Below are 26,786 nucleotides of genomic sequence, written 5' to 3' on the forward strand. Positions count from 1 at the left end.
TTTCTAGTGTTATACAAAGAGTAATAGAGTTTATTATTAAGGCTGTAGAGTCATTAGGTTTTTCTGAAACTGGGAACGTGAAAAATGTGTAATGTCCTCGCTGGGACTCGAACCTGGACCTCTCTAATACGCGCCTAGTGTGCTATCCATCACACCACGAAGGCATGCTGTAAGGAAGGAAAAAATCCCTTTAAAGGGCGACTAGGGAATAGAGGATCCAATCGGCAAAATTTGTGGTGAAGAATTATCATCCACTTCCTTTTAGTTCGGGCGCCACTGTTGAGTCATTATTTTGAAGCAAGAAAGATGAAAAATGAGTAGGGCCCTCACCGGGACCTCTCGAGTACGCGTCGAGTGTGCCACCGTTACACCACGAAGGCATGCAGAGAAGACGAGAAAATACATAAGGCTGATGATATTATTATACAAGCTGTCTATGATATGAACATTATTATAGATTAAACTTTTTCTACTCCTTGCAGCCATCACCAATCATAAAAATGTGTATAATTTTAAGACATAATAAAGAGATAGGAAAGATATTTAGCAGAAACCGAAACTAACTTCAAATATTGCCATTAGGAAGATTATTACATTAAATGCTTGCCGTACGCGCGAGTTACGTCATTAACACATTGCGCGTAGGAGAAAATAGAGTTCCGCGAAGTTAAATTTCTATGAAGAAAATTAGTTTAGTTCAGATTAGGAAATTATGTATAATTTATACAAACCTGAATATTATTATGAATAAAAGGGGGAAAGATACAAATATTAATTAAAAAGATTTCGATTACTGCTTAAGAAGTAGGTGCATCTCAAACAAAAATTAGTATTACTTTTATGCATAGCTGGTAATTTTTGTTTGAGACAACATCTGACGCAACTCATTAAACGTTTCGTGATGAAGAAGTGTAAAGTTTTTCAATACCTCTAATAAAATGTTCAATTTTCCCCCATTTGGATCAATCTCTATTACAAAATCAGTTAGTTCCCGTGCATATTTAAATATTTATTTAACTTCTTTTACTAAAAATATTCTTGATTTTTTTACAGTCGCTGCCTTCACTATCGGCTGGTGATATAAGATTATCCAATTCATCATCTATCATTTCATGAGCTTTATTTTCGACTGATTCTTTAATTTCTTCCTCCGTATCTAAAACTCCTTTGCCACCAATTGCGTTTGAAATTTGTGCGATTTCTACGGCTTCATTTTTAATTGATGGAAACACGTTAAACTTGTTGACAACTTCTGGAGAGCGCTGATGACAGCAAGCATTCATTGTTGACAATTCACTAATTCTCATGCGATTTTATTATTACTCTGCAGTGTCTTACTTTAAATTGCTTCCAAAATGCCATTAGTGTGTTATGCTCTCCTTGATCTAGTACATTGTTGACAATTCACTCGTTGCCATGCGAGTTTATTATTTCTACGCAGTATCTTACTTTGAATTGCTTCCAAAATGCCATTAGTGTGTAGTGCTTTCCTTGGTCTAGTTTATTGTTGACAATTCACTAGTGAAAGGGGGAAATTTAGATAACGCTCTTACGCATAATCGTGTTTCCTAAGTCCGAGTTGGGAAAGGGAATATTGTACTCTGACATACCCGTCGTAAATACACATATTATTTCAATATCACGCAGCAACTGGTGTAAAACCTGAAAGAATTTTCGGGATTTAAATTTCTTACCAAACTAAATTCTTTTAATGCATTCCAGAATAACGAGTAAAGCAGAACGTTTTTATCCCAGTGTGGTTGACACTCACAATGACTCCCCCTCTGACTCTCCATTGAAGACGATATCCGACCTAAGGTCTTGTAGACGAACTGGATTCGAAGTCATCCAGAGAATATATGTTAAGCCTTAGTAAATGAAAGGTTACATGAGCACACAGGGTTACAATTATTTCTTACCTTACTTACGACATGTTGCACATTTAGCGCTTCGAGCGGTACATAATTCTGACATGTGTACTCATAATAATTATATATGTGTACTCATAATATTTATAATGTTAACATGCATGCATGTAATTTGTGCATTGATATTTATCCTATACATAGAAGCATACAGAAGAATGCTGAGTCAGCAGAATGCAAATTCGACTGCTCCTATCGTTATCGTGCACTACTTCGGGAAAACGTTACCTGTGTTGTAACTGCAGTTGGTTATTTGTTTGGCTCAATTTTCTCAGAGTTAATTCTGTTGCAAGTTAAATTTTTGTCCAGCCTGGCATAATTTTGTGCGGCTCGTTCGCTGAGCCAAGTCTCAATCAGTTCTTGGCACTGAGTTTGTAAGCTTTAAATTTCTTTGTCAAAACTTCGATTTCATACCAGCTACTTTTACGGATTTTTTTTGAGGTTCGCCTTTCCTCTTTCGTCCGTCACTACGCGGCGTGCCAGGAACAACAGAATTTAAATTTGATAAATTTTCAAAATTTCGGGCTTTGAAAGGGCTTCGAATAGGTTCAACCATCGATAAAAGACTCCAGTAAAGGATGAGATTCAAGAGCCGGAGTACACAATGTACTTAAAGGTCAAACTTCAAGGTCAACAGTAAGTAACGTCTAAGTATTCGTCGTGTAGCCCAAGATCTGGATAGTTTACGTTTAACTATCTGTAAGATCTTGCAGAATATCTTCTGGTGTTATGCATGCAATCTTTCACTTCTGTGGCACTTGCTGTCATATGATTTTGACTCACGATACCACTTCTGACGATAGTTTCTTGCTAATTGTGGACCTCGGAGTATCCTCTAGAGGCACTAAATGCACTGTCATTCGAACGATTCGGTTAATACTTCTGGTTGCTGAATTTATGATCTGTGCTTCACCTTAGTTATTTTTGTTGCATTCGCCAATAACGGTAGTACTACGTGGTTGTACTGCTTCATTTATTCTGGGGAAACCTCTTCGAGTAGTTAACTCCGACGAGATCAGTGGCATGCACAATCATAAGGCAGAGATATGCAGGGCTGTTAGAGAAGGAAATTGCACAAGTTTTTGCAAAAATGTCAATGGCTCTGCAAAAATGTCAATGGCAGCACGCACAAGTTTTTGTACAAAATGGATCTTCTCCACACATTGCACGGTGGGTTAAGGACATTCTCAAAAGTCATTTAACAGAAGAACTTCTCACCGGCCGGTACTTTCATTATGTGTCGTCTCCCGATTCCCATACCTTATCAATGAGAATTTTTTGCTTTGGGAAGGGATATTTGAAACATCTGTTCAGCCCTAACAACTCGACCAGGTAAACTAATCCCAAAGAGAGCATTTGGCGGTACATGCGAAAGCACATTCAGATATACATTTCATTCAGCTGTGGAACAGATCATCTTTACGTATTAGGGGGAAGCTGATGGCCCCAATGTTGAGGATATTTTACTGCAATCAAAACTGTACCAGTTAGAAATATAGCTGAATATGTACTTTCCTAATAAAATGCCATCTAATTACGATACTTAAAACTAATTAATTATTATTATTGTTGTTATTCTTATTATTATCGTCGTTGTTATTAATGTTTTTCCCATCACTTTATTATATTATATACAAAGTTTCACATTTTTCTGATGAACGATTACAGCTCTATTTGAATATATGGACTTTAATTTTGGACCCCGTATTTGGGAGTAATTTTATTTGATGATGTTATGCATTTTTATGGTGGAAAGGTTTATTGTAAATATAGTCTGTGTTACAAAAGTCGGACTGGCGTTTCGATGACGAATATGCAGCCTATTTTCTGTTTTCCTTTTATACCTGGTATGCTACATTTTCTCGGTATAGGCCTTAAAAATGATTTTTCTTAAGTAATTACTTATTACACTTGTTATCTGCGTATGATAATATATGACATCGGATATAAGATGAATGCAAATAATTCAAATAGATAAATCAAGTGATTTCGAGTTGGAAAATGTAAACGTGTGACTGTGTAAAATTACAAATAACTTCTTTTAAGTATTTAAAACTTTATTATAAAGTATTCTTCAATTATTGTCGGCTTTGCCATTTACTTTTCATTTAATAATCTTTTAAAGCAAGTGCAGAGTTTATTGAGAAAAACGTTTTGTGATATATTAATTAGAAATAATATTTAAGGTTATAACGTTTTGAGAGGACTCTTTATCTAATTAAGTACCTCTGCCAACATTTCACTCTCGAACTTTGCTGTAATGGATAATTACTGACCTTAATTAAACTAACTGTGGAAGCAAAAAAACACGCAAAAATGTAAAATATTGTTGCGAGCTACGGGATCGTTTATGTTTATTTAAATAATAAATAAGAAGAAATGAACAATTCGTTGTGAAAATAAGCACAATAAGTAGCTGGAAATAACCGAAGAAGCAATTAATCTTTGGCACAAGAAATATTATTGTTAAGTTCTTCAACTCACTCTCAGGGTACAATTTAACTCGTAATTCAGCTAACCGCTAAATCTCAAAGTTGATTCACAAATGAACTCCCTAGCTCTTCGATCGATGTTTATACGTTATAGCATGGACTCTGCAAGCTTCTCGAAGAACTGGCCGCAGGCTTCAAAAATATGTTTTCGGAAATCTCCCAGAAAGTAGCCAAGTTAGCGGTAAGTCGTTAAATAACGCCAAGGTCTATCAGGAGCTAAATTACCTATATCTCATGTTCTAATTCAGTTTACAATTAATAACGTTACTTGCTGTACTCAGAATTAAAATATCTACAATTTTATGTAACAAATAAAATACTTAAATGCAAGATATGTGGCCACACATTAGATTAAATACAAAAAAAAAAAAAAAAAAAGCTAAAAATATCATTCTAAAAAGTAAATAAATATAAAGATGTAAAACATAGCTACATATATAAGTCGCAGTCGCACAATCTAATACTAACTTACCAACTCGCGTCTAACCTCGGGCAATTACTTTTAATCTAACAACGGATTTCGCGGCAAGAAAAGGCAGTGGCAATAGCAACAGCAAAAGTCTCTGCTACCAGTTTATGCTGGTCACTATCCTTCCCTTCATTTTAAACTACACCTCTTGGCCTAAAATCTACGTAAAACCTCTGGACTGAGTCACTACGTGATAAAACGAGGCATAAAATAAATCTCAAAAAGAAAATCTTTATTCTTAGTTAAATTTAAGATAAATAGAATTTTTATTTTAAATATTTCATTAATAAGCTAGGCAATTATTTCATAATTAGTTAGAAGACGAGACATATAAATACTGCAGCAACGTTCCCTTCAAACTCAAAATAAGTAACAAAATATTCTTTATAAATAATGATATTGCAATAACTTTAATTACTAAAGGCTTTAAATTATAATAACGGTTTATTTTCCGTACTGTAAAATATATTATTAAACAGTTTTTATTCAAAATATATTTTTTTTCTAGTTTCTGGTTTATATTATACAGACGTTGTTAGTCATCAAAGTTAGCATAATTATTTAGAAATAAAATAATTCTCTCAGCGTATTTCTTAATTACCTTACAGCTATTTTGCGGTAGCGATCACATTTCATACTCTATAAATAAAAGTGTCTGCGCCTAAACCATTTGACATGATGAAACCTTTAAATGACTTCAAATGCTAAATTAAATATACAGTTACTTTAACAAATACAAAGAAAGACTTTTAAATAAACATTTAAGCAGTTTCTCATTCATAACATAAACAAGATCGTTAGCCTTTTATTTGCTTAAATTTAAAGTTATTTGGTTTGGAGCTTTATCTGCAATAATGTTAAATTACACTCGCTAAATTCCCTTAGAATTATATTATATCAAATGCTGCTATTCTTAGTATCATTCAGCATAAAGTGTATCGGAATGAAAATACTCTGTATCTGACAGTATGCCGAAAATTTCTAGCAAATTTATTTTTACTACTGTAATATGAATTTACTTGAAGTTTGAAATTACTGAAATTTGAAACCTAGCAAATGATTTTACTACTACAGGTTTCACTAACGAAATTCAAAATGATTTTAAAATAGAATCAATAAAGTATTTCTCCGAACTTCTTAGCATGTGTGGTGCAGTGGTCAGCACGCTCGACGAGCATTCTAGAGGTCGGTGGTTCGAGTCCCGGTGAGGGCATTGCTCACTTTTCACATCTCTTGCTTCAAATAACCTAATGTCTCTACAGTGGCGCCCGAACTAGAAGGTGGTGGATGATGATTCTCCACCACCAGGATTTGAAGACTGGGTCCCCTAATCCCCAATCGCCCTTTAAAAGGGGAAGTATATAAGGTATTTTTTCCGCCTTCCTAGCATGCCTTTGTGGTGCAGTGGTCAACACGCTCGACCATATTCGAGAGGTCCATGGTTCGAATGCCGGCGAGGGCATTGATCATTTTTCATCTCGCCTGCTTCCAAATACCTAACGTCTCTACAATTAATATCGATATCTTGAAAAGTTTATGATATCGGTATTTTTAGTATGAATATCCGGCTAATGATTTTCTAATAATTCTCGTTAAGTCTTCCTCGAAATAAATCTGTTCAGAGAATAAACGTTTGACAGAATCGATTCTTCCGATCCTACAATTCGTTCAATTCTTTCCGCTGTTCGCTCCATCCTCTCTATCCGCTCTTGAATCACTCCTCATTCTGGATCTTTTTCATTAAGGTTATGGTTAGCTGTTGAGTAGTTAAAAAAAACTCATTCATTTCCGTTAGCGAACGGTTCTGATCCGATAACATAAAAGATTGGTTTTGTTCGTCTTTAGTTATTAGAGCCTTTAATGGTTGTTCATCTATTATTCTTTCTGCTTATAGACCTTGCTTTGAAGAAGGCGATAAATATTGAATTGCCCAAATCGCTTCTGCTATGTCAATCATCGTTGTTTTTCTTACATATGTCTTTTGTACATGTTTTTCTCATAGATGTTGTTTTCTTGCATATTCCTTACATACTTTTTCATTCACCGTTGTCTTTCTTACACAGCTGTTTACTTACAACATTTCTTAGGATATTTATACGGAAACAAATACTGCGCATTTTAAATTTGAGATAATTTCGATTACACGAGTTTTTTATTTCAAAGCCATTCTCGAACAGGTTCTAATAATGCTGGAAACAAATTCACGTATTTTTATTTCTAATAATTTCTAATAAAAGTATTAGCACTATATTTTATATTGATTTAATGGCAGTTTTTCTTGTTTTGTAAAAGAAGCTTTGAAATTAAAATATTTTCAAGGGCATAGCCAGAAGATGGTAGTCCGCTCCGAAAGGCAGATTTTTGGAGACAGCATTTCTCACATTAAATATTATTTTATATGGATCAGTCATGTCGTTTGCCGAGGCTTAGCAAGAATAATGTGATTCTGAATTACAATATGGAAATAAATTGAGAAGAAAAACAGTTCTTTTTTGCCGTAGATGAAGTATTCAGAGGAGTCATGAGTTTTCAGCTTGTTATATCTTTTGCATCTTATTATCTTATCCATCAAATCTTTTGACTGTAAACTTGTAAGGTGTATTTTAATTTTAAAACAGTTATTTTTAATTCTGAAACCCTTTCCTTTCGATTCTTGTTTTCCACTTACAACTCCCTACCACAATGAGTTTTTATAATCGCATTGAATGTAAACGAGATGTCGCATTTTTAGAAAGTTCTACTTACTTCACTAGGAAAGCTAAGGCGTTCCTTAGAAGTGAGTGTTTGCCGTCAAGCTACTTCGTTATTAAACGTACTACGTTCGGCCTTATTGTACGAACGTGTAAATTATCGCCGACTAAGTTAAATTAAGGTCTAACTACATTGGTTATTTGTATCTGGCTTCGGCTAAGTCAGTTTAGTATTAAATTAGTTTCTTATTTTTCTTGTCTTCATTTGAAACCCGAGTGGAGGCTTCCCTGTATGCCTGAGAAGGGGGCTTTCTGTAACTATTTCTTTGAGAGAACAAAGGGTATTTTAACCCTTCTCTAGACATTGTTGTTATATGCGTGAACCCAGGAATAAGTCGTTACATAGTTCACTAAGTTCCTCTACATTCAGCATAGTCCAAGTAGTGATGAACATTATAAACTAAAAACATCAACTAAACTAAGATCACCGTTACATTAATAAGGAAGAATTCCTCTTTAAGAGAGAATTATTTCAGAGTTTTTATTCCGTTATTTCAAGGGAAAACAAAATAGGAACGTGAAAGGGCGGTCTTTTTGCGTTTTTGTAGTTTATAATACGGAAGAAACATTAGGTTATTTAGAAATAAGAGGTCTGAAAAAAGCGCAATGCCCTCGCCGGGAATCGAACCACGGACCTCTCGAATACGCGTCGAGCGTGCTGACCACTACACCAAACGCATACTACGAAGGCTGGAGAAATACCTTATATACTCATATTATTATATTAATGGCAACTAGGGATTAAGGGACCCAGTCGTCAAATCCTGGTGGCGGAGAATCATCATTCACCATTTTTTTTTTTTTTTAGTTTAGAGTCACTGTACAGACATTAGGTTATTTCGAAGCAGGAGGTATAAAAAATGAGCAAAGCCCTCGCCGGGACTCGAACCACGGACCTCTCGAATTTGCGTCGAGCGTGCTGACCAGTGCACTACCAAGGCATGCTAAGAAGGCGGGAGAAATGCCTTATATACTCCCCCTTTTAAAGGGCGAATGGGGTTTTAGGAAACCCAATCGCCAAATCCGGGTAGTGAAGAATCATCATTTTATTTTGGGGGCCACTGTGAGACATTAGGTTATTTTGAAAACAAGAGGTGTGAAAATGAGCAATGCCCTTGCCGGGAATACCCATTGAGCGTGCTGACAGCTACACCACGAAGGCATACTGAGAAGGCAGGAAAAATACCTTATATAATATTACTTCGAACTTTTTTCTCAACTGCTGTAAATCTTGCTTGTCGCGAGAAGAGTTCTTCAAATAAAAATCTATTAAGTATTGTTCTTAAGTAAGTTCACCTCTTGTTCTTAAGTATTTAAGAAATACAAATGTTTGTTTCAGATTTTTATTTTGAACACACAGAAACTCACCGTGCACTACAAAAGTGCAATGTGAGACTTATAAAAGTAAGTTAACTAAAGCATTAAATATCACGTGCGTAAATAAAACGAACAAAAACAGAGAACAGCAATCTAGACTTCACAAAACAGATAATTCATTGGCCAAGTCAGTTTTTTAAATGTTTCTGCAAGCATAATATAGGGCCATCGAAGATAGTCCAGGAAAAGATTAAATAGTTCTACTTCCTGTGATACATTTTTGAACACTCACATAAAGTATTTGACCTTAGATTGAAACGAAACTTGTAACATACAAATTTACCACGACAGGATAAAAACTGAGGTACTCCAAAATTAATAAAGATGAAAGACTCAGAATGCAGACTATGGTAAATAGAAGGAAAGAACGTTTGGGAGAAGATGAAATATACAGGGCGTACCGTAAATGTTCCGACAAACTTCTAAGAGAGGTAGGGAACATCATAACGATTAAGAATTGTATAGGAATCCATGTCCGAAAATGTCAGGGGTAAGTGGTAGCAAAGATAAAAGAAGGGAAAAGAAACAAGAGTGATTAATTTTACACATTTATTGAAAATGAATACAAACGGTGTACGACAGCTTGAATTGCACAAGATGCTCGAAGTTTGCACCATCAGACTCCAAACGTGCCTGGCACCGACGGACCATTTATTGCCGGACACGTTCAAACACACCAGGAGTTTCTTTGATTGTAGCAGCTGCGCAGGCGAGTCTTGCCATGAGATCTATTTCAGACACCACAGGATTGTGATCCACCACACTTTTGATGTCTTCGCACAAAAAGAAATCAAGGTTCGATAAATTCGGCCAGGGAACTGCTCCGCCACGCCTAATCCATTGATGGGGAATGATCTGTTCGAATGGCTACGAACATTCAGTCCAAAATGAGCAGAGGCCCCCACCATCTTGGAATCACATGTTGCGCCTCACATTTGGTGGAACATCGTCAAGAAAATCGGGAAGAACCCGCTTCGAAAGATCAAATAATTCGCGGCATTCAAATTGTTTGTCAGTGTTAGGCCTGTTTGGCGTCTGATAGTGCAAAGTTCGAGCATCTGCTGTAACATTCAGGTTGTCGTACACCGTTTCTATAAATGCTTCAAATTAATCACTCTTGCTTCTTTTCCCATCTTCTGTTTCTGCTACCACTTACACCTGAAATTTTAGGGCATGGTTTCCTATTCAATTCTTAACCTCCCTTAGAAAGTCCTCCACGAAGGCATCCCTCCCCTTAGGCAGATAGCCCTCGTGTGCTTTGCCATAATTGAATAATCCAATCCAATCCAATTCTTAACCCTTATGATGCACCCTACCTCTCCTAGAAGATTTTCGCAACATTTACGGTACACCCTGTATATTCCTCATTCAACGTAGATAAAAGGGGAATGGGCCGTGGCCGTTTCGCCGTTGGAACGTTTTGCCATCGGGCGTTTCGCCGTCAATACATATTTTTCTTTAAGTGACTGCATTATATCTTACTGTATTATATTAAGTTGATTTAGTTTACTACATATTTAAGAGCTATTTTTCTTTATATGTCCATGTTATAGCCTGCCATATTATATTATTAAGTTTATCTAATTTGATAATTTTTTAGCTATTGTATACCTATAGCTGCCTTCAATTTTAAAAGGGAAAAAAACCTTTTGCAATTAAACACATCTTCTAGAATTACCACAATATTTACTAGAAATAAAAACATTTTTACAGAAGAGAATTTATTTGTAAGGGTTTTCTCAGTGTGATAATTAAGTGTGTTGTATGCTTAGTGTTGCAATGAAAACATTGTCAATTTCCTGCTTACATGAGAGATTTCTCTGAAATAGCCGATTAAAATTTCGAGAAATTTTGACGAATTATGTAAATATTGTACCTGATAATTTTTAAATTAATAATCTAGCTTCTGTTATATCAGAGGTTTAGCCCCAGTTCTCTTTGATGCTGACATTTTCTAACTAACTATGTGTAATTTCTTTATATCTCATATTTGTAAATAACTATACATATTATAAGTAATCTTTATTACGTATACAAAACGTAAACATAATTATTAAGCTAAATAAATACGAGCATAATACGGTAAGATATAATATAATCATGTAAAGAAAAATGTGTCTAGACAGTGAACCATCTCCACGGCGAACCATCCCAACGGCGAAATGGCCACGGTGAAATGGCGACTGCCAAAGGTCTTAGACCCGATAAAAACTTCTAATAATAAAAGGGCTCCCAATAACTCTTTGGAATGCTAATACTGATATCAATGGGTAAATTAAAAGCATCTTTAGCTAAGAAATTGTAAAGTCATTAGGTATTTTTGGAAGCAGCCAAGATGACAAATTAGCAAACGAGCCACCACGACAATCGAACCACGGACCTCTGGAATATCGGCCCAGCGTGTAGAGCCACTACACCGCGAAGGCACGCTTAGAAGGAAGGCGGGAGAAATACCTTATATACTCCCCCTTTTAAAGGGCGACTGGAGTTTTTAGGGGACCCAATCGCCAAATGCTGGGTGAGGAGAATCATCAGCCAACACCCTTTTAGTTCGGACGCCACTGTAGAATCATTAGGTATTTTTGGGAGCAGGCAAGATGAAAAATTAGCAAATGCCTTCCCCAGGAATCGAACCACGGATCTCTGGAATACCGGCCCAGCGTGCAGAACCACTACACCACGAAGGCACGCTAGGAAGGCGGGAGACCTTATAAAATCAGCTCTTTCATTTCCATAGAATCCATGATGACCACGCAACATAAGCAAAACTGGCATCATTTCCGCTATTTCTAAGCGAAATGACAGCTAATAGAGTTTCGATTACTAATTTTTCGCTACTGGTAATACTGTTCAAAAGTTGTACAGAAAAAGAGAATCAGAGCATATAAAGTACCATGAGGATGCTATCCATTATCCTTGATCCATCTGATGGCAAGATAAATATAGAGAAGTTCTGCTTTAAAAACTATACATTCTTTTCTCATGCACTGCCTAAAATAACAAACCTCAGATTGGTCTTCAAAAAGCACAAAAGCTAGATCAACCTTATTGTGCATTTTACCACCATCTGTAAAGCAAACCACATGAAAACACTTTTGAATAGTCTTTTAATAATTTATGGGCTTTAAAGTGAGAAATTCCGAATTTTTTTATATTTTAGAAATCTTACTCTACAACCTGCAAAACAGCAACTGGAAAAATCATGTAGAACTCTATGATGTCATCGTTGGTTTTGCGAACAAAAAACAAGCAAAATAATGATTTAAATTTGAAACTTTGGAAACAAATTGTTTTCTTCAAAAATAAAAGTAGAGTTTTAATTTATTTCCCGATACTTCATTTTGACACCTTTTAAAGTTGCTTGTTTGGTAGATCGAGAAGGGCAGAAAATTCAGTAACTGCCCCAGGCAGCAATTTCAGGAACCGCCCGAGTGGCAAAAGTTAAGATTTCGTTATTTAATTAATAGAATTTTCTATTTGGCAGTCGCTAGCATAGTAAAAAATATTAGAACAAAATCAATCATCAGCCTAAAAACTAACCAAAAGTTGTTTCAGATATTACACTGGATGTTAAAAAACTTAATTATGAAGTTTTTCCCCCCTTCCTTTTAAACCTTTTTTTTAACATTTCTTTTATGCTATGCTGATTAATATTTCATTTTCAATGAATATTTAAAATATTCTTTACTTTTATTTCCTTTTTTGTTAGATAAATTTCATTCCTTTGATTTTTTTTTAAATTTAAGAGGTTCATCAAACGTTTTCGATGATCATATAATTACAATTTTTTTAAATTTTACTTAGTTATTACATAATTAAGACTCTTCGCAAGGAATGTTTTTTAACGTTACAAAAACTTATCTCGGTTTCAAAGTAACTAAACTGCAAATTATTCAGTGATTCATAATTATTTACGTTGAAATTTATTTCTTGTTTTAAAATACTTCATGAATATTAATGAACGTCTGAAGCAAGTGCGATTGCTCCTTATAAATTATTTTACGGCTTAACTCCTAATACATGATTTGTTTAAAGTCAAAAGCTGAAGTGAAAGAGAAAATTAGCTTAAATCTGTTTAGCCAATGTGGTGGAAATTTAAAAAGCAAATGTGGTAACATACAAATAACTCATGATCTCTGTAACTAAGACATCTAAACCATCTTAGGCATAAAAATCATTCGAAAACCATCATTATTCTTATCATTATAAAATAATGAGATTTTTGAAGGAATAATTCACTAATTCGGTTTATTTAATAGTATTATTCTGTAAAGATAACATTAAAAATTTTATATAATCTACATCTGCAGTCACAAATTCAAATTGAATGCCGACCGAATACACGATCTAGCGAAACAGCTGACAATGTCCACTGAAAACATCGCGGCAAAAACATAGCCGACAGAAACGTTGCAGAGAAAACAACGCGAGGTAAAAATGTCGTCGAACAAGAAAGCAAGGAGCATCGCACTTCTAAAAATTTGTTCTACAAAATATCGTCGTCGAATATAATGTAATTCAAATGCTTCGCATGTTAAAAACATCGTTGCAGAAAATATCGCGGTAAAAATAAAGCACCTACAAATCATCGCATAACGATAACATCGCAGGCATGCTTTTTTAAAAGTTGAAACTGCATATTTATAGAATGATTTGTGAGAGCAAGACGGAATCGGGAATATTTTTAAATTCGCGTCTTCATAATGACATGCAAAAGCGAACCCGTTATAAGGTATTTTCTCACTTCTTCTAACATGCCTTCCTGCTGTAATGGTAGCACACTCGACGCTTATCGAGAGGTCAAGGTTCGAGCACGGCGAGGGTATTACCCTTTTTTTACGTTTCCTTCTTAAAAAAACTAATGATTTTACAAAGTTTCCGTTATTGTTCCCTTGCTGAACTGGCCAGAAACAGAGACCGAGAGGTAAAATCGGGAAACACTGATAGTTCGATCCTAATGTATAACATCGTTGTAAGCCAGTTCCTCAGAAAATTCTCCACAAAGACATCTCTACCCTTGAGCAGATAGCTCTAGTGTGTTTTAACATAATTTAATAAATCTAAATCCCCTATTGAAATATTATGTGGGTGACACGTTTCGTCATAATTAACAAATTAGCATCCAAATGATTAATTGCAGGCCGTACATTTTAATATGCCATTTAATAAGGCGAATAGCATGACATTTTAATAAGGCGAATAAAATGAAAAAAAATTAAAACAAGATTTAATTTTCACTGAAATAATATCAGATTAACAATGGTAAAAGAAAATAATCTGGTAATTTGATAATTAGCTAACTAATTTTTATCGAGGTAATTTCAAGTATTCACTCATCTTCCTTTTCCTAAGCTTTGTTTAGATTATATTTCTTCTGAAAAAAATACCAATAAAACTTTATAAAAGCGTTTAATTAATTAAAAATTAAGGCCTTTATTACTCAACTAAGTAAGATTAAAATTCTACTAAATGTTATAAGCCGATTTAATTTTCTGCTCATTTTCAGTTTTTTGATTTCTTAAGTTTCCTTCTTATTTTTTTAGAGAAAAATTGTTAGTTCATTCAAGGATAAGAAATGCGAAAGTAAATATATTCCTGATTTCATCTTGCCCTTGCATATCATTATGCGAATGTGCATTTAAAACTTTTAAAGCCTCAAAACACATGTGATAACATTGATATTTATGTTAGTTAGGGAGAAGTTTATTTTTTATCGTGATAATTTCGGCGACGATGATTTTAAACTACGAATTTTTTTTATTTATTTCCGACGATGATGTTTTGTACAACAATGTTTTACAACTGCAATGTTTTCTCCTTGCTTTCTTTTCTCCTACGATATTTTGTTCGACGATGTTTTCACCTTGCGTTTTTTCTCCCCGACGTTTTCGTTCGCGATGTTTTCGACTGTAACCCAGTTGATAAGCCAGAATTTTTTCTAGCAAAATGAAAATTTAAAAAAAAAAATTTAATTAAAATTTCTTTCGCTTACTAAATATTTATCAAAACGTATATAAACAACAACAACAAACCTAGTAACAATAATAAAAATATTAATAACACAAAGGGTAAAAAATTAAATTTGCATTTATTTTCTATCTGCATTTTAAAGTTTGGTGTCTATTTTCTGTATTTTTAAAGTTTTCTCCCGCAATATTTTATCCTAGGTCGTTTTCCTCTTGCGTTCCACGACGTTTTCTCCTGTAACCCACCTGACGAGCCAGAATTTTTTTTCTATAGCAAAATGAAAATTTGAAAAAAAAATAATCTAAATTTTAAATTTCGCTTACTAAATATTTATCAAAACATATTATTATTATAACATAAAGGAGAACAATTAAATTTACATTTATTTTCTATGTGTATTCTAAAGTCTGGTAGTAGAAAGATATTTATGTTAGTTACACTTAGTAATTCAAATATATTGACTACTAAATATACTAATATTTCCTACTAACATTTGGGCCCACCAGCGGCCGAGCGGTAACGTCGCTGAACACTGGTAATTCGGTCCGAGGTTCGAATCCCGCGAACGGGCTGGCTACATGGGCGCTTTCGTGGCTTTCCCCATGTGTAACGTGTATACGAGCCAGTTTCCCTTAGAAAGTCCTCCATGAAGGCATCCCCCCTTAAGCAGATAGCCCTCGTGTGCTTTGCCATAATTAAAATAAAATACACCTGCTAACATTTATTTCCTATAATTATATCTTTAATTAATCTTTAAATTTAGAATAAAATAATTATAAAAATTTTCCAAATGGGATAAAACTTGAGAATAAATAACAACTTAGTTTCTGTATCTTTTTCATTAAATAGTCCTTCAACAAATTTATTAAAATATTTTTGTTTGTATAATACATATATAAATAACTATAACTTTATTACATAAATATAAAATTTGTTTGCAAATGCACTTGAAAATAGTTACTAGATGTTATCTTCAATACGGATTGGCTACTCATCGGTTATTCGGGTATTTTTCTTATTTTAATTAGTAACTCTCACATTAAAATATAACTCACTCAGTGTTATTAGTTAGTAAAATAAATAAACGTATTCCCATGCAAAGCCAATATTATTAGTGCAAAAATTCATAACTGAACGTATTTATTTTTCGACAAATAGAATAAAAGTTAATATAATTGGTATTTTCACGCCTTTGAATAAGTTTTATAGCACATTTTAAATTAATTAACTCAATTTAGATATTTTGGGATGCGTTGTTTAAGTTCGTTTTTAATGGTAATGAAAAAAATGCAAATTCGGACTTCAAATAATTAAAACGCAACAAACATGTAACTGAAATGTATTCGCGGGCCGTATAAAGCTGTTCCGGTGGCAGTATGCGGGCAGCCAGATTAAAACACCACTGATATATATCGCCTCATACTATGTACCCCTGCTTTAAACGTGCCTTTTTCTACTTTTTATATACATATGAATTGCTTACCTATTCCTGCACACGTTTTCAGATTCACGATATTACAGCCATAGTTAAGGAAATAATTAGCATAATAAAAGGTTAAGAAAATAGGAATATTAATTCTTATCGACAAAGCGGAAGTGTACATACGTACGTACTAAATAGATTTCAGTCCTCCATTCTCGGAATTTTTCTAGAATAGATTTCTTCCCATTGGTGAGGTAAATTGATATGTAAATGGATAAATATATGCGAAGTAGACAGATTTCAGATGAAAGCCATAAAAATGCTTTTTTTCAAGTTTTCTTTCCGGTCAAGTCTTTGGAAATTAAATCTAGTGATCACAGCAGATGAAAAGCTGCTATAGCACATTTTGGCTGCCAGATTGGACTAGTTTTGGCTTTGCTTCTGCAAAACATTAATAACAAATAAGATGAAGTCACCTTTAACTTTCTGAAGCCGGCTGGTACAGCAGTTGTACCAGGAGAATGACTTTCTCTGACGCCGGCATTGGTACAACTGTCGTACCATCTCCCTATTTTAGAGAATCGCCTATCTGTAGATCTCTGGGTGGTCCATTGTCGCTGCTCAGAGTAGCCGCTGGCTACGCATTATTTCCCTCTTCTTATCAGTTTGGCTACGTTTTGGCAAAAACCGCAGGTTTCGTCTCGCGCCAATATGCTTGAAAATCAAATAGAGGCCATCTCTCTCTCAATCTGTCTCATAATTTTAATGCTAATTTTTTTAGTACTGACTTTTGCTATGATTAAAACCTCAGCGATTTTGCACGCTCTTTAAGCTTACCATATTTAATGTTTTTTAATCATAGCAAATAAGAATAGATTAATATTTTAGATTTAATGTCCTTCTAGAAAATAGATAAAACCGCTTTTATTGTTTACTTCCTTTTCATACTTATGAATAATAAGATTTTATTTTGACATTTTTTTGTGGAGTGCATAAAACCCTTAAAAACTGTTAACTCTTTCAAAGTGCCTCTATTATGTAGGCAATTTTGTCTGATTTATCAGGAGATAAATAAGAGACAATTGTTCGCATAATAGTTTTTGTGATTTTCATTCATTCAATGATTGCTTTCAAGGATTTTCATTGATTGTAAATTAAATAAAATCAATTTATCTTTAGACCCTCTTTTAGGACGAGATCTGCCAAAAAGTATTTAAATATCAGTAAAGTTCACGTTATTTCTAAATTGAATAAAAACATCAGTTACATTGTTTAAAATTTCGGCCAGTTTTATTTGCTGAAATTCTTATACTCCTCAAGAGATAAAGGGAATTCAGACAAGTTAATAAAAAATATCTTTAAAAAAGGTTGTTATTTTGTTTGTAATAAGGTGTATGTCGACTTACTATTAAATGTATGAAAATTAGGATTGGATTACGGAAAAGCACGCGAACGCTATCTGCTTAAGGAGATGGATGCTTTCGTGTAAACCTTTTTAAGCGAAATTGCTCGCATTTACGTTCCTGGTGGAAAACTCCACATGTAATCAACCCGTTCTTCGGTATTGATTGGATTAATTTTGTTCGCTTACTGAATTACAGCAAAGCACACAACAATTACCTGTATAAGGGGAGTTATGCCTTCGCAGAGGACTTTCTAAGAGAAGCTGGCTTGCATTTACGTTACACAAAAACCGTGAATCCAACTATTTAGCCGGGATTCAAACCCAAGCGAGCTACAAGTGTTCAGCCACCTTTTCCGTTCTACTGAAGAGCCCGTAAAAATATTGATAAAGGAAAAGTATTGAAATAACCGGTTTAATTTACTAACCTATATTTCTCAATCGCCAGTACATAAATTACGCATATGAGGGGGATTATTTGTGAATAAATAAACTGTATTGCACTTTTCTCCACTATTTCATATTACGATGGAATTATTGCATTTCAAATTTATTTCTCATGAATTAATTTTGCTCTTCATGATTTTTGATATTTTCAAAGAGAAAATTCCACACTTTAAATAAAAAATACACGAGAAGATACTTTATGAAAAATTTGGCGTAAACGGTTTTCTTAATTTTGCTTTGAAAATATTCCAGAGTAATCGTTTTCATTACTGGAAGAAATAGGAAAAACAGATTTATTACATTGTGTCAACACCCAGTATGTCTTTATTCTTTTGAAAACGTGAAAGATTACTCTTTCTAAAATAAATTAGAAAATATATTATGCACAAATAGAATATTCGTTGAAAATGAAATAGACTTCAATCTTTGGATATAACGATGGTTTTAGACGAAATTTCTACCTATGAAAAGAAATTGACGTATAATTAATTCTTCATGAACATTTAAAACTGTTCTCAAAATTCTTTTGATCATTGCATGTATAGGTCACGGATTTTTTTTTCTCTGCTAACATAAACAAAAGCCAATTTACAAAAAAAAATTCTCGTTAAAGATATACCTCCTTTGCCTGATAGTCCAATGTAGCATTTGTTAAAGTTAAATGATGAAGCGCAACCAATGTATCTCGGATTTTGATTTTTATATTATAATAACAAAATTATCGAAAAAAGCAGATTTAAATCTCTGTTATTGTTATGTAAAGCTTTATTATTGCTGTAAGTTCATCTCAAAATCTAATTGTATTGAATCTCATTCTAATCATCTAATGGTAATAAATATTATTATTTCATTAAATTAGTCATTACCATTATTTTGTTAATGAAATTATGTTAATAAAAATCGCATTCCAGCCTGCAGACTTACAAAGCTAGTCCATATTTACTATATTTTGTTAAATTTTGTTCTCTTTTTCTAATTTCTAATACGAAAGTACGCGAATATAAATGAAGAGTGAAAACAAAGTTAAAAAATTCAGAAATTATTTACGAGATTGATCAGAAATAGTGAGTGAAATATGAACATTGCATACATTTTGCTCTAAATAAATTGTGCACTGGATATGCATCCAGTACTGCATATTTATTTATGCACTATTTATTTAGAACTTCATTTAAGTGAAAGCAAATAATCATCGAAAAAATTGCAAATCTAGCAACCCCTCTACTATGGGACGTAAACGTCCGACAAACATGTAAATTTTACTTCATCCATGAAGGGGGACTAACGACTTTTCTCATTAGGAAAATGTCAAAGAGGGGTCAAAACTGTTTCGGATCGCGCCGGTCTAAGGCTATATTATGAGAATTTCGGCCCGGTTTTAGAAGGTTAATAACGCCGTTCAATCAACACCATGGTCAATGACGTTGGCTGCAGTATCGATGGGCCTGGGTTTGAATCCAGGAAAAAGCACGGATCTCTGTAAGTGAATACAGTCTGCGCAGCAATGGGGTTTCAGAATATACGGCGAACCAAACGTCCTCTCGAGTGGTTGGTGATAGGGAAAGAAGAATGGGAGACATTCCGACTTCCCCTGAGATGCTTTCCATCAAATCTCGGGTGAAGCTTTAAAACTAACAAGCTCAGGCCTTTGAAATACACAGATGCTGGCCTTGCCTTTACCTGCCGAGGAATAATATAGATACCAAAGGAATTCATGGCTGGTATGGGTTTTTAAGTATAGAACTGCGAATTTCATTAATAAGAGTATAAGGTATCAGTAGTATCAGTAGTAGGCGCAGCCCGACCCGCCTAACTAAACAAGTTGTTCTTATGGTCATGAAAGGCCACGCCCATTTCAACAAACGAAAAAATTAAACATAAAATATCTAAATGAAAATAATCATGTGTTAATAATAATTATAAACATAAAAGTGAAGAAAAAGAACAAATACAAACATTTAGACAAGAGCAGACATCAAAGACAAAAACAAACAAGAAAAAAAAACGCGAACAACAAACACAAACAACGGTAACAACAAATTAGTAAAATAGCCCAAACAGTGATGGCAATAAAAAGTAAAAATCATACACTGATTCCCACTGCCCGGCCCTCACCGTTAATAATTTTCATCACAGATTTACATAATTGTACGAAATCTTTATAGCATAAAAAGGGATTTTCAATATCAATATTTTTATTGTTTCTTAAGCTATTAAAGTCGGGACAGACCTCGAGGAAATGCTTAGTATCACCAAACAGACCACATACTAGTTTACATTTATCGTCGTTCTGTATCTTAAACCTAGCGAAGTATTCCGGAGTGTAAGGTATTTTCTCCCTCCTTTCAGCGTGCCTTCGTGGTATAATGGTTAGCACACTCGGAGCGTATTCGAGATGCCCGGGTTAGAGTCCCGGCAAGGGCACTGCTCATATTTCATGTCTCCTGCTTCAAAATAACCTAGTAACTCTATAGTGGCGCCTAAACTAAAAGTTGGTGGATGATGATACTTCACCACCAGGATATGGCGATTGGGTCCCCTAATCCCCAGTCGCCCTTTAAAAGGCATATGCTGTAACGGTTAGCACACTCCGCGTGGATTCCATAGATCCAGGTTCAAGTCCCCGCTAGGACATTGCTCATTTTTCCACATGCCCAGTATCAAAATAACCGAATGACTCTACAAGAGAATAAAAAGACACGAAAGTTGAACTTATGTATAATATCTGCAATTTTATAACTAATCAATGGTAAGAAAGAAATAACATCTGAGGTTTTATATTTAAACAAAATGAAGGAATATTTTTAGACTTGCGTTGGGATGAAAATGTTTTAACTGCTTGATCAATAATATGAGGTAAAAAGTCTCTGCTAGTTGCGATTACTCTTAAATAATTGAGTTCTTAATCAAGAGCTGAAATGAGCTACCACACTTTGAGATCACGAAAAACGAAAAGGTAAAATGAAGTCGACTTTTCATTGGCAGAATGTCAGGATTTGAAAGACAAAATGATGAAGATTAACGATATACTGTACTGTTACGTTTAATTTTCTTCACGGGTTCGCGCAGATTTGGAGTGAATAACGACGACACTGGGTGAAGTATCGAAACACACTTTATTTAGCCAATATTAAACAGGACAGCTTAATTTAAGTCACGTTTTACAGTCGTCGAAGATCTACTATACAGTCTCTGGAACAATCAGCGACACAGCCTTCAGGTTATCAGGTTAGAACTGTGGAGACAGCTTCCAGAGTACATCTCTCGACTCTGCTTCGTTCTCGGAACTCAACGTACTCTCGAGACTCTCCACGCTACAACTCGCGATGCACTCGACGACACACAGTGCACAGCGCCCGACTCTTCGATTCACTCGTTCCCGGAGTTCAACACACTCTGTCGACGAGGCACTAACCACGATACACTGAGACACTCTTTCGATGCACTCGACGACCCACTCGGCACTCGCTGCCTGGCTGTCAACTCGATCGACTCCACGCGGAATGACTCCACACGGGTACGCTCGCGACGTAGCTGATGAACGCGCTTTTACGTTACCAGCGAAAAAGGCTGGTCCAAACAAGTACGCTTGCGAAGAGTGCGTTTAAACAATAGAATTTTTGTGCGCAAAAATCACGTGGCGCTGTAATTATATAGCGTCAAACGGAGCTGTATCTTGTTACTTCGCGCAAAACCACAAAAAAAAAAAAAAAAAAAAAAAAAAAAAAAAAAAAAAAATTGGCGAGAATGGATCCGAAAGATTTATTTAAAGCGACCTGTTCAAAGAGATTTTTTTTTCCTTTACTGCCTCATTTGCAAAATGAATATCCGGAATTATTAAATTCCTACTATTAGCTCACACTCTCCGTATATCTTGTTCAAATTTTCAATCGTTAATAAAATACTTCTTATTCATCCACCCCAGTTCAAATACAATTTTTTAAACTTGTAGTAGATGACACTTGATGTTAATACAGCTTTTTCACATGTTAATTTTTTTTTAATTTTTAATTTTAAAAAATTCTGTTTGTATTTTTAATTTTTTTGTATTTTTTAAATTTTTCTTTATTGATCTAAGTAAGAATTGACTTAATTTTTTTTATATATATTACTTATTTTTTAATTACTTCAGGATGAGTATCGACCAGTTTAACAGACTTGCAGGTTCTATATTGTATGAAAATTAGGATTTATAAAACTGGTTTGAAATACAGTATACATATAAAGCGAATTAAATTACTTAATTATCTTTATATACACCATCCACCATATAATAAAATCAACTTCATATTTTTTAAACTCCCTTGGTCTTTTGTTTTTCTTTTTATTTATTTTTGAATTTAGAATGAGGTTCAAACTTTGGACAGTTTGTGAGAAATTATGTGCATGATAAAATATGCAATAAAGTAAAAATAAATAGATAATTTATAGATGATGTATGATAAAGAGATGCAGATGTATAATTACATAAGGGTTTCTGATTGCAATGCACATTTTTAAACTAAATTAAAAACAATAATAATAATGAATAAAAAATGAATAAAATAATGAATAAATGAAAACAATAATAATAATAGGTAACATAAGAATATAATGATTCATGATTAAATATAAGAAACAAGTTTCAAAATGAGAAAAGCTAACTGAATTATATACTGTGTACGGATGAGGTTCGAACTCGTCGTGTATTTAATATTGCGATAGTTATAGAGCTTTTTATTACACATGATATAGCGAATATTTATAATAATTAAGGAGAATTTGGTAAGACAGAAACTTTGATTTCGTAGAAACTGTAATTTATTTAGGTTTCTATTACTTAAGGTGTTATAAACAGGTGAAGCATATGGATATACTGGTCGGATCATAGCTTTATAAATATACACTTTTTCCCTTTAATGAGAATTTGAAATTTATACCAATATATATGGTTTGAAAAATCTGAGGATGGCGTGAACAATGCTGATTATTTTACTGCTGTATTTCTGCATAACGCAAATTTACGCCGGCGAAAAAAAGGTTGCGTCAACTACGTCGCAAGCGTACTCGTGTGGACGGGCCTTAACTCGAGACTAACTATCTTGCACTCTAGACGGGGCACACTAACTGACTGCGGACCAGCAGGGTTTATATAATTTTTGGCTTGTGTTCGAGAACATTCTGGGTTAAACCAGTAAACATTCGTTCCAGAAGGTTCTCCATCCGTCAAGGGCATATCGCCAATTTTTTCGCCAAATGTCGAAAAATGGGCGATTTTTCGCCAAACGTGGCAACCCTGCCTTTCCTTGTTATTTTATGGCAACCCTACCTTTTTGCGGGGAAGCTATCTCACCGCGCCTGGACTTTTCGTAACAGTACATAAAGATAGATTTCGTGAATGTGGGAAGCACGTCAAGAGACAGAAAATACTGTCTCTTAAATTTTCTTTCACTCCTGGACCTAAAAGTAAACGTTCTGTTCAACTTCCTAAACTATTGTCCTAAAAATTGGCTCATGTTACGCCGATTTTTATTAACTGTTAAGCTAACATTTAGTTCTTCGATATATTCTTTACGTTACATTAAATTAGTGTATGCCGTATTTCCTTTCAGCATTTTAACATTTTTTTAACTAATTTTATGGTTCGAAAATTGAGAAGGGAAATTACGCGAGTCATTTAACTTCCTAAGAACACAATTACTGTGAGACTATAACAACTGAAAAATAGTCATGGATAAACTACTGGAAGTTATCACAATATTAGTTCCTTAAACAAACCTACATTCCAATAAGAATAAGGCCCACCAGCGGCCGAGCGGTAAAGTCGCTGAACACTGGTAGTTCGGTCTGAGGTTCGAATCTCGCGAATGGGCTGGCTGCATGGGTGTCTTCGGGGTTTTCCCCATGTGTAACGTGTATACGAGCCAGTTTCCCTTAGAAAGTCCTCCACGAAGGCATTTCTCCCCTTAGGCAGGTAGCACTAGTGTGCTTTGCGGTAATTAAATACACACCACCATCCAATAAGAATACATAGTAATATTAACATTACAATACCTGATGAATTTTGAGCCTATAATCTGACGGCAATTGCGTCGGTTGCGCGACATAAGGTCCCAATTACATTATGTTTTGGCTACGCGGGAGTTGACGTTGAAAGGGACAATTCTCAGAACCCGCACAATTCCAGGAAACACACGTAACTAGGCTACCATTCTCACTTACTACAAAGACTTGAACTCCAAACAGTAATCGATTATCGCTCATATCGGAATTACGTGATCCTTCAGAAGCAGAACTTTCGTCTGATTGGTTGTCTCCACCCAGGACCCGAGCCATTTTACGAGACGTGAGGTTTGAAAAAATCCCGTGTAGCCGCAACCTTGCTTCCGTAGCTAGGCGGGACTTCGCTTCAGGCGGGGCTCATTTTTCTAGGAATCGTCCCGTTTAAACCAGTGCTACCAGAATCTCGTTTCTCAGAAAAGTCCCGTCTAGCAGGGGCTGTAGCCATGTGTGATAATTGCCATGACCTCTTAACTGGCTCAACTGCCTTAAAATACCTCAGGGACACCTCACATGAATGTGCTTTGACCTCAGTTCCCAAAACGAAGCGAGCAACAAGCCCAGATTTCGAAAGATCGTACATATTAGTAGTAGATAAGGCTAAAGTGAGCTAGAAAGTAAATAATAGAAATAAGGTGAAATCACATTTCTGGGAAGTTTTTTAGATGTGAGAACACCTGCCAGGTGTGGATAGTTTAACAAAGCATCTGTACATAGTACGTTTCAAATAACAAATGCAAGAGAAAATAAAACAGATGAGATGCTAAACGAAAAACGCAAATTAAAATTGAAGATACTGGATAAAAATAAAAACAGTCATTGGAATGCAATTTACCAATAAACTTGCCCTCAAATGAAAACGCTATGTACAGCAGAGGAAGGAAGAAATTGGGCGAATATTTTTTTAATTTTCAGAATTCAACGCTAAAAAGCGAGGTGGGGCAATATGCGCGGAAGTATGGTATTTCCAATTAAACTACAATTAATAACTACAGTAAATTACAAATAACAAACTATATTTGTCATCAGTTGTTTTCTTTCGTTAGGTTCATCCGTGCGGTGAACGCCGAAGGCCGCTAACTGCTCTTCAGCAACACCTTCTCAAGAAACTCGGGCCAGACGCCCATGCGCTGACCGTTTGTGTTACTGGTCACGCACCTCATTCTGTGGGCCTAAAGCCAGCCCGTACTTACGGAGGCAGTCCTCTAGGTGTCACTTACGATCTCAAGGTCTTTCCGGGTATGTAAATTATTTCTTTTCTCGCTCAATATATATGTAAAGGTTATCAAAATAATTCTACTTTAGAGGACACCATAATTCAAGTTAGACGATTATCAGTGCGGCTTATAGTAACAAATAAAAGAACAAGGAAATTTTTTAGTAGTAATTGATGAAGCGATTGTCAGCACATCTTCCTCCATTAGGTTATAATACAACTAGCTATGAATTGCACCATCATTTTACTTTTATGTATTGCATTGTTAATTAAACTCAAATATTTTCAGCTCACGATGTATTATTCGCATGTAAGGAAGAAATAATTATTTTCTTGTCGTTACAACTGAGAATTTCTAGATTTTAATTTATTAGAATGAATCTTTTGGATCATAGGAACGCGCGTAAAAATGTATACGAAGCCTCATGGAATTCGTAAAGCGCCATAAAAGGATTCCTATTTTCAAACAATATCTAATTTCTATCGCCATTAATCGAGAAAAATTAAACATTGTGCCTCTTGACTAACACTACAAACACTTAATTAGCTGAAATGAAAGAAACTGCATTCCTCGATGAAATTGGCGCGACTCTACTCATAAGCTCGCCTTACAATAAAACTCGCATATTGTCAAATCGTTCTAGCTTTCTTCCACGTTATTATCTATAATGTTGTTATTCATTTTCTCTCCAGAGTACAGGGCATTGTAATCTTGAATCTCTGAAAAATACTTCCAGTTAGATTTAGAATTAGCTTGAAAGATAAAATCTAACGCTCGCCATTACAGCTACATGCTTTGCTATTCAATCTCTCTCGAAACTCGATGGTGTTCAGAAAGCCGCAGAGCTGCTCTTAAAAAGCAGTTGTGGTAGCAGTCCGTTGTCTGCATTGCACGTTTGCATGCGTATGTCCTTTGGGTTTACTGCGCACTAGAAGGCGTTCTGTTAGAAATCTTTTGTCTCAATTGCATATCAGAAGCCGTTCTGGTATAAGTTCATTGTCTTTACTGTGTACCGGTAGTCGTTCTGATTCAACTCCATTATCTGTGCTACGTACCAGAAGTCGAGCTGATAGAAGTTCGCAGTCTTTACTACTTTGTGAATGATGACATGAGGTAGACTGTACATAAAAAGCTTATCTCATGCCGTAGTTTCTATTGGATCCATCTTACTTTACAGATCTTTCAGAGGCCTGAAACTGAAAAAAAAAGCGCTTTATAGACCAAGCGTACTTTTATAGTCCTCTTGGTCTACAAAGCAAAGATCTACCGTTTTTAAGT

General features: G+C 34.9%; 1 protein-coding gene and 1 non-coding gene across 2 annotated transcripts in view; one reads left to right on the top strand and one right to left on the bottom strand.

Moving 5' to 3' along the window:
• The window catches only part of LOC118184763 (arrestin homolog), a 307,654-nt gene that overhangs the window by 133,384 nt on the left and 147,484 nt on the right, over positions 1–26,786 (top strand). The window contains exon 3 of the mRNA XM_085813588.1: positions 25,338–25,530. Coding sequence (XP_085669714.1) covers positions 25,338–25,530 — 193 coding nt within the window. The remainder of the gene's footprint in view (positions 1–25,337; positions 25,531–26,786) is intronic.
• Positions 8,505–8,577, bottom strand: TRNAL-CAA (transfer RNA leucine (anticodon CAA)). Its single transcript has one exon. It is a non-coding gene; the product is annotated as a tRNA-Leu (tRNA).

Source organism: Stegodyphus dumicola, chromosome 3 (assembly GCF_044657685.1).
Source record: "Stegodyphus dumicola isolate Sdum_Otavi_A_Nest chromosome 3, ASM4465768v1".
Taxonomy (NCBI): Eukaryota; Metazoa; Arthropoda; class Arachnida; order Araneae; family Eresidae; genus Stegodyphus; species Stegodyphus dumicola.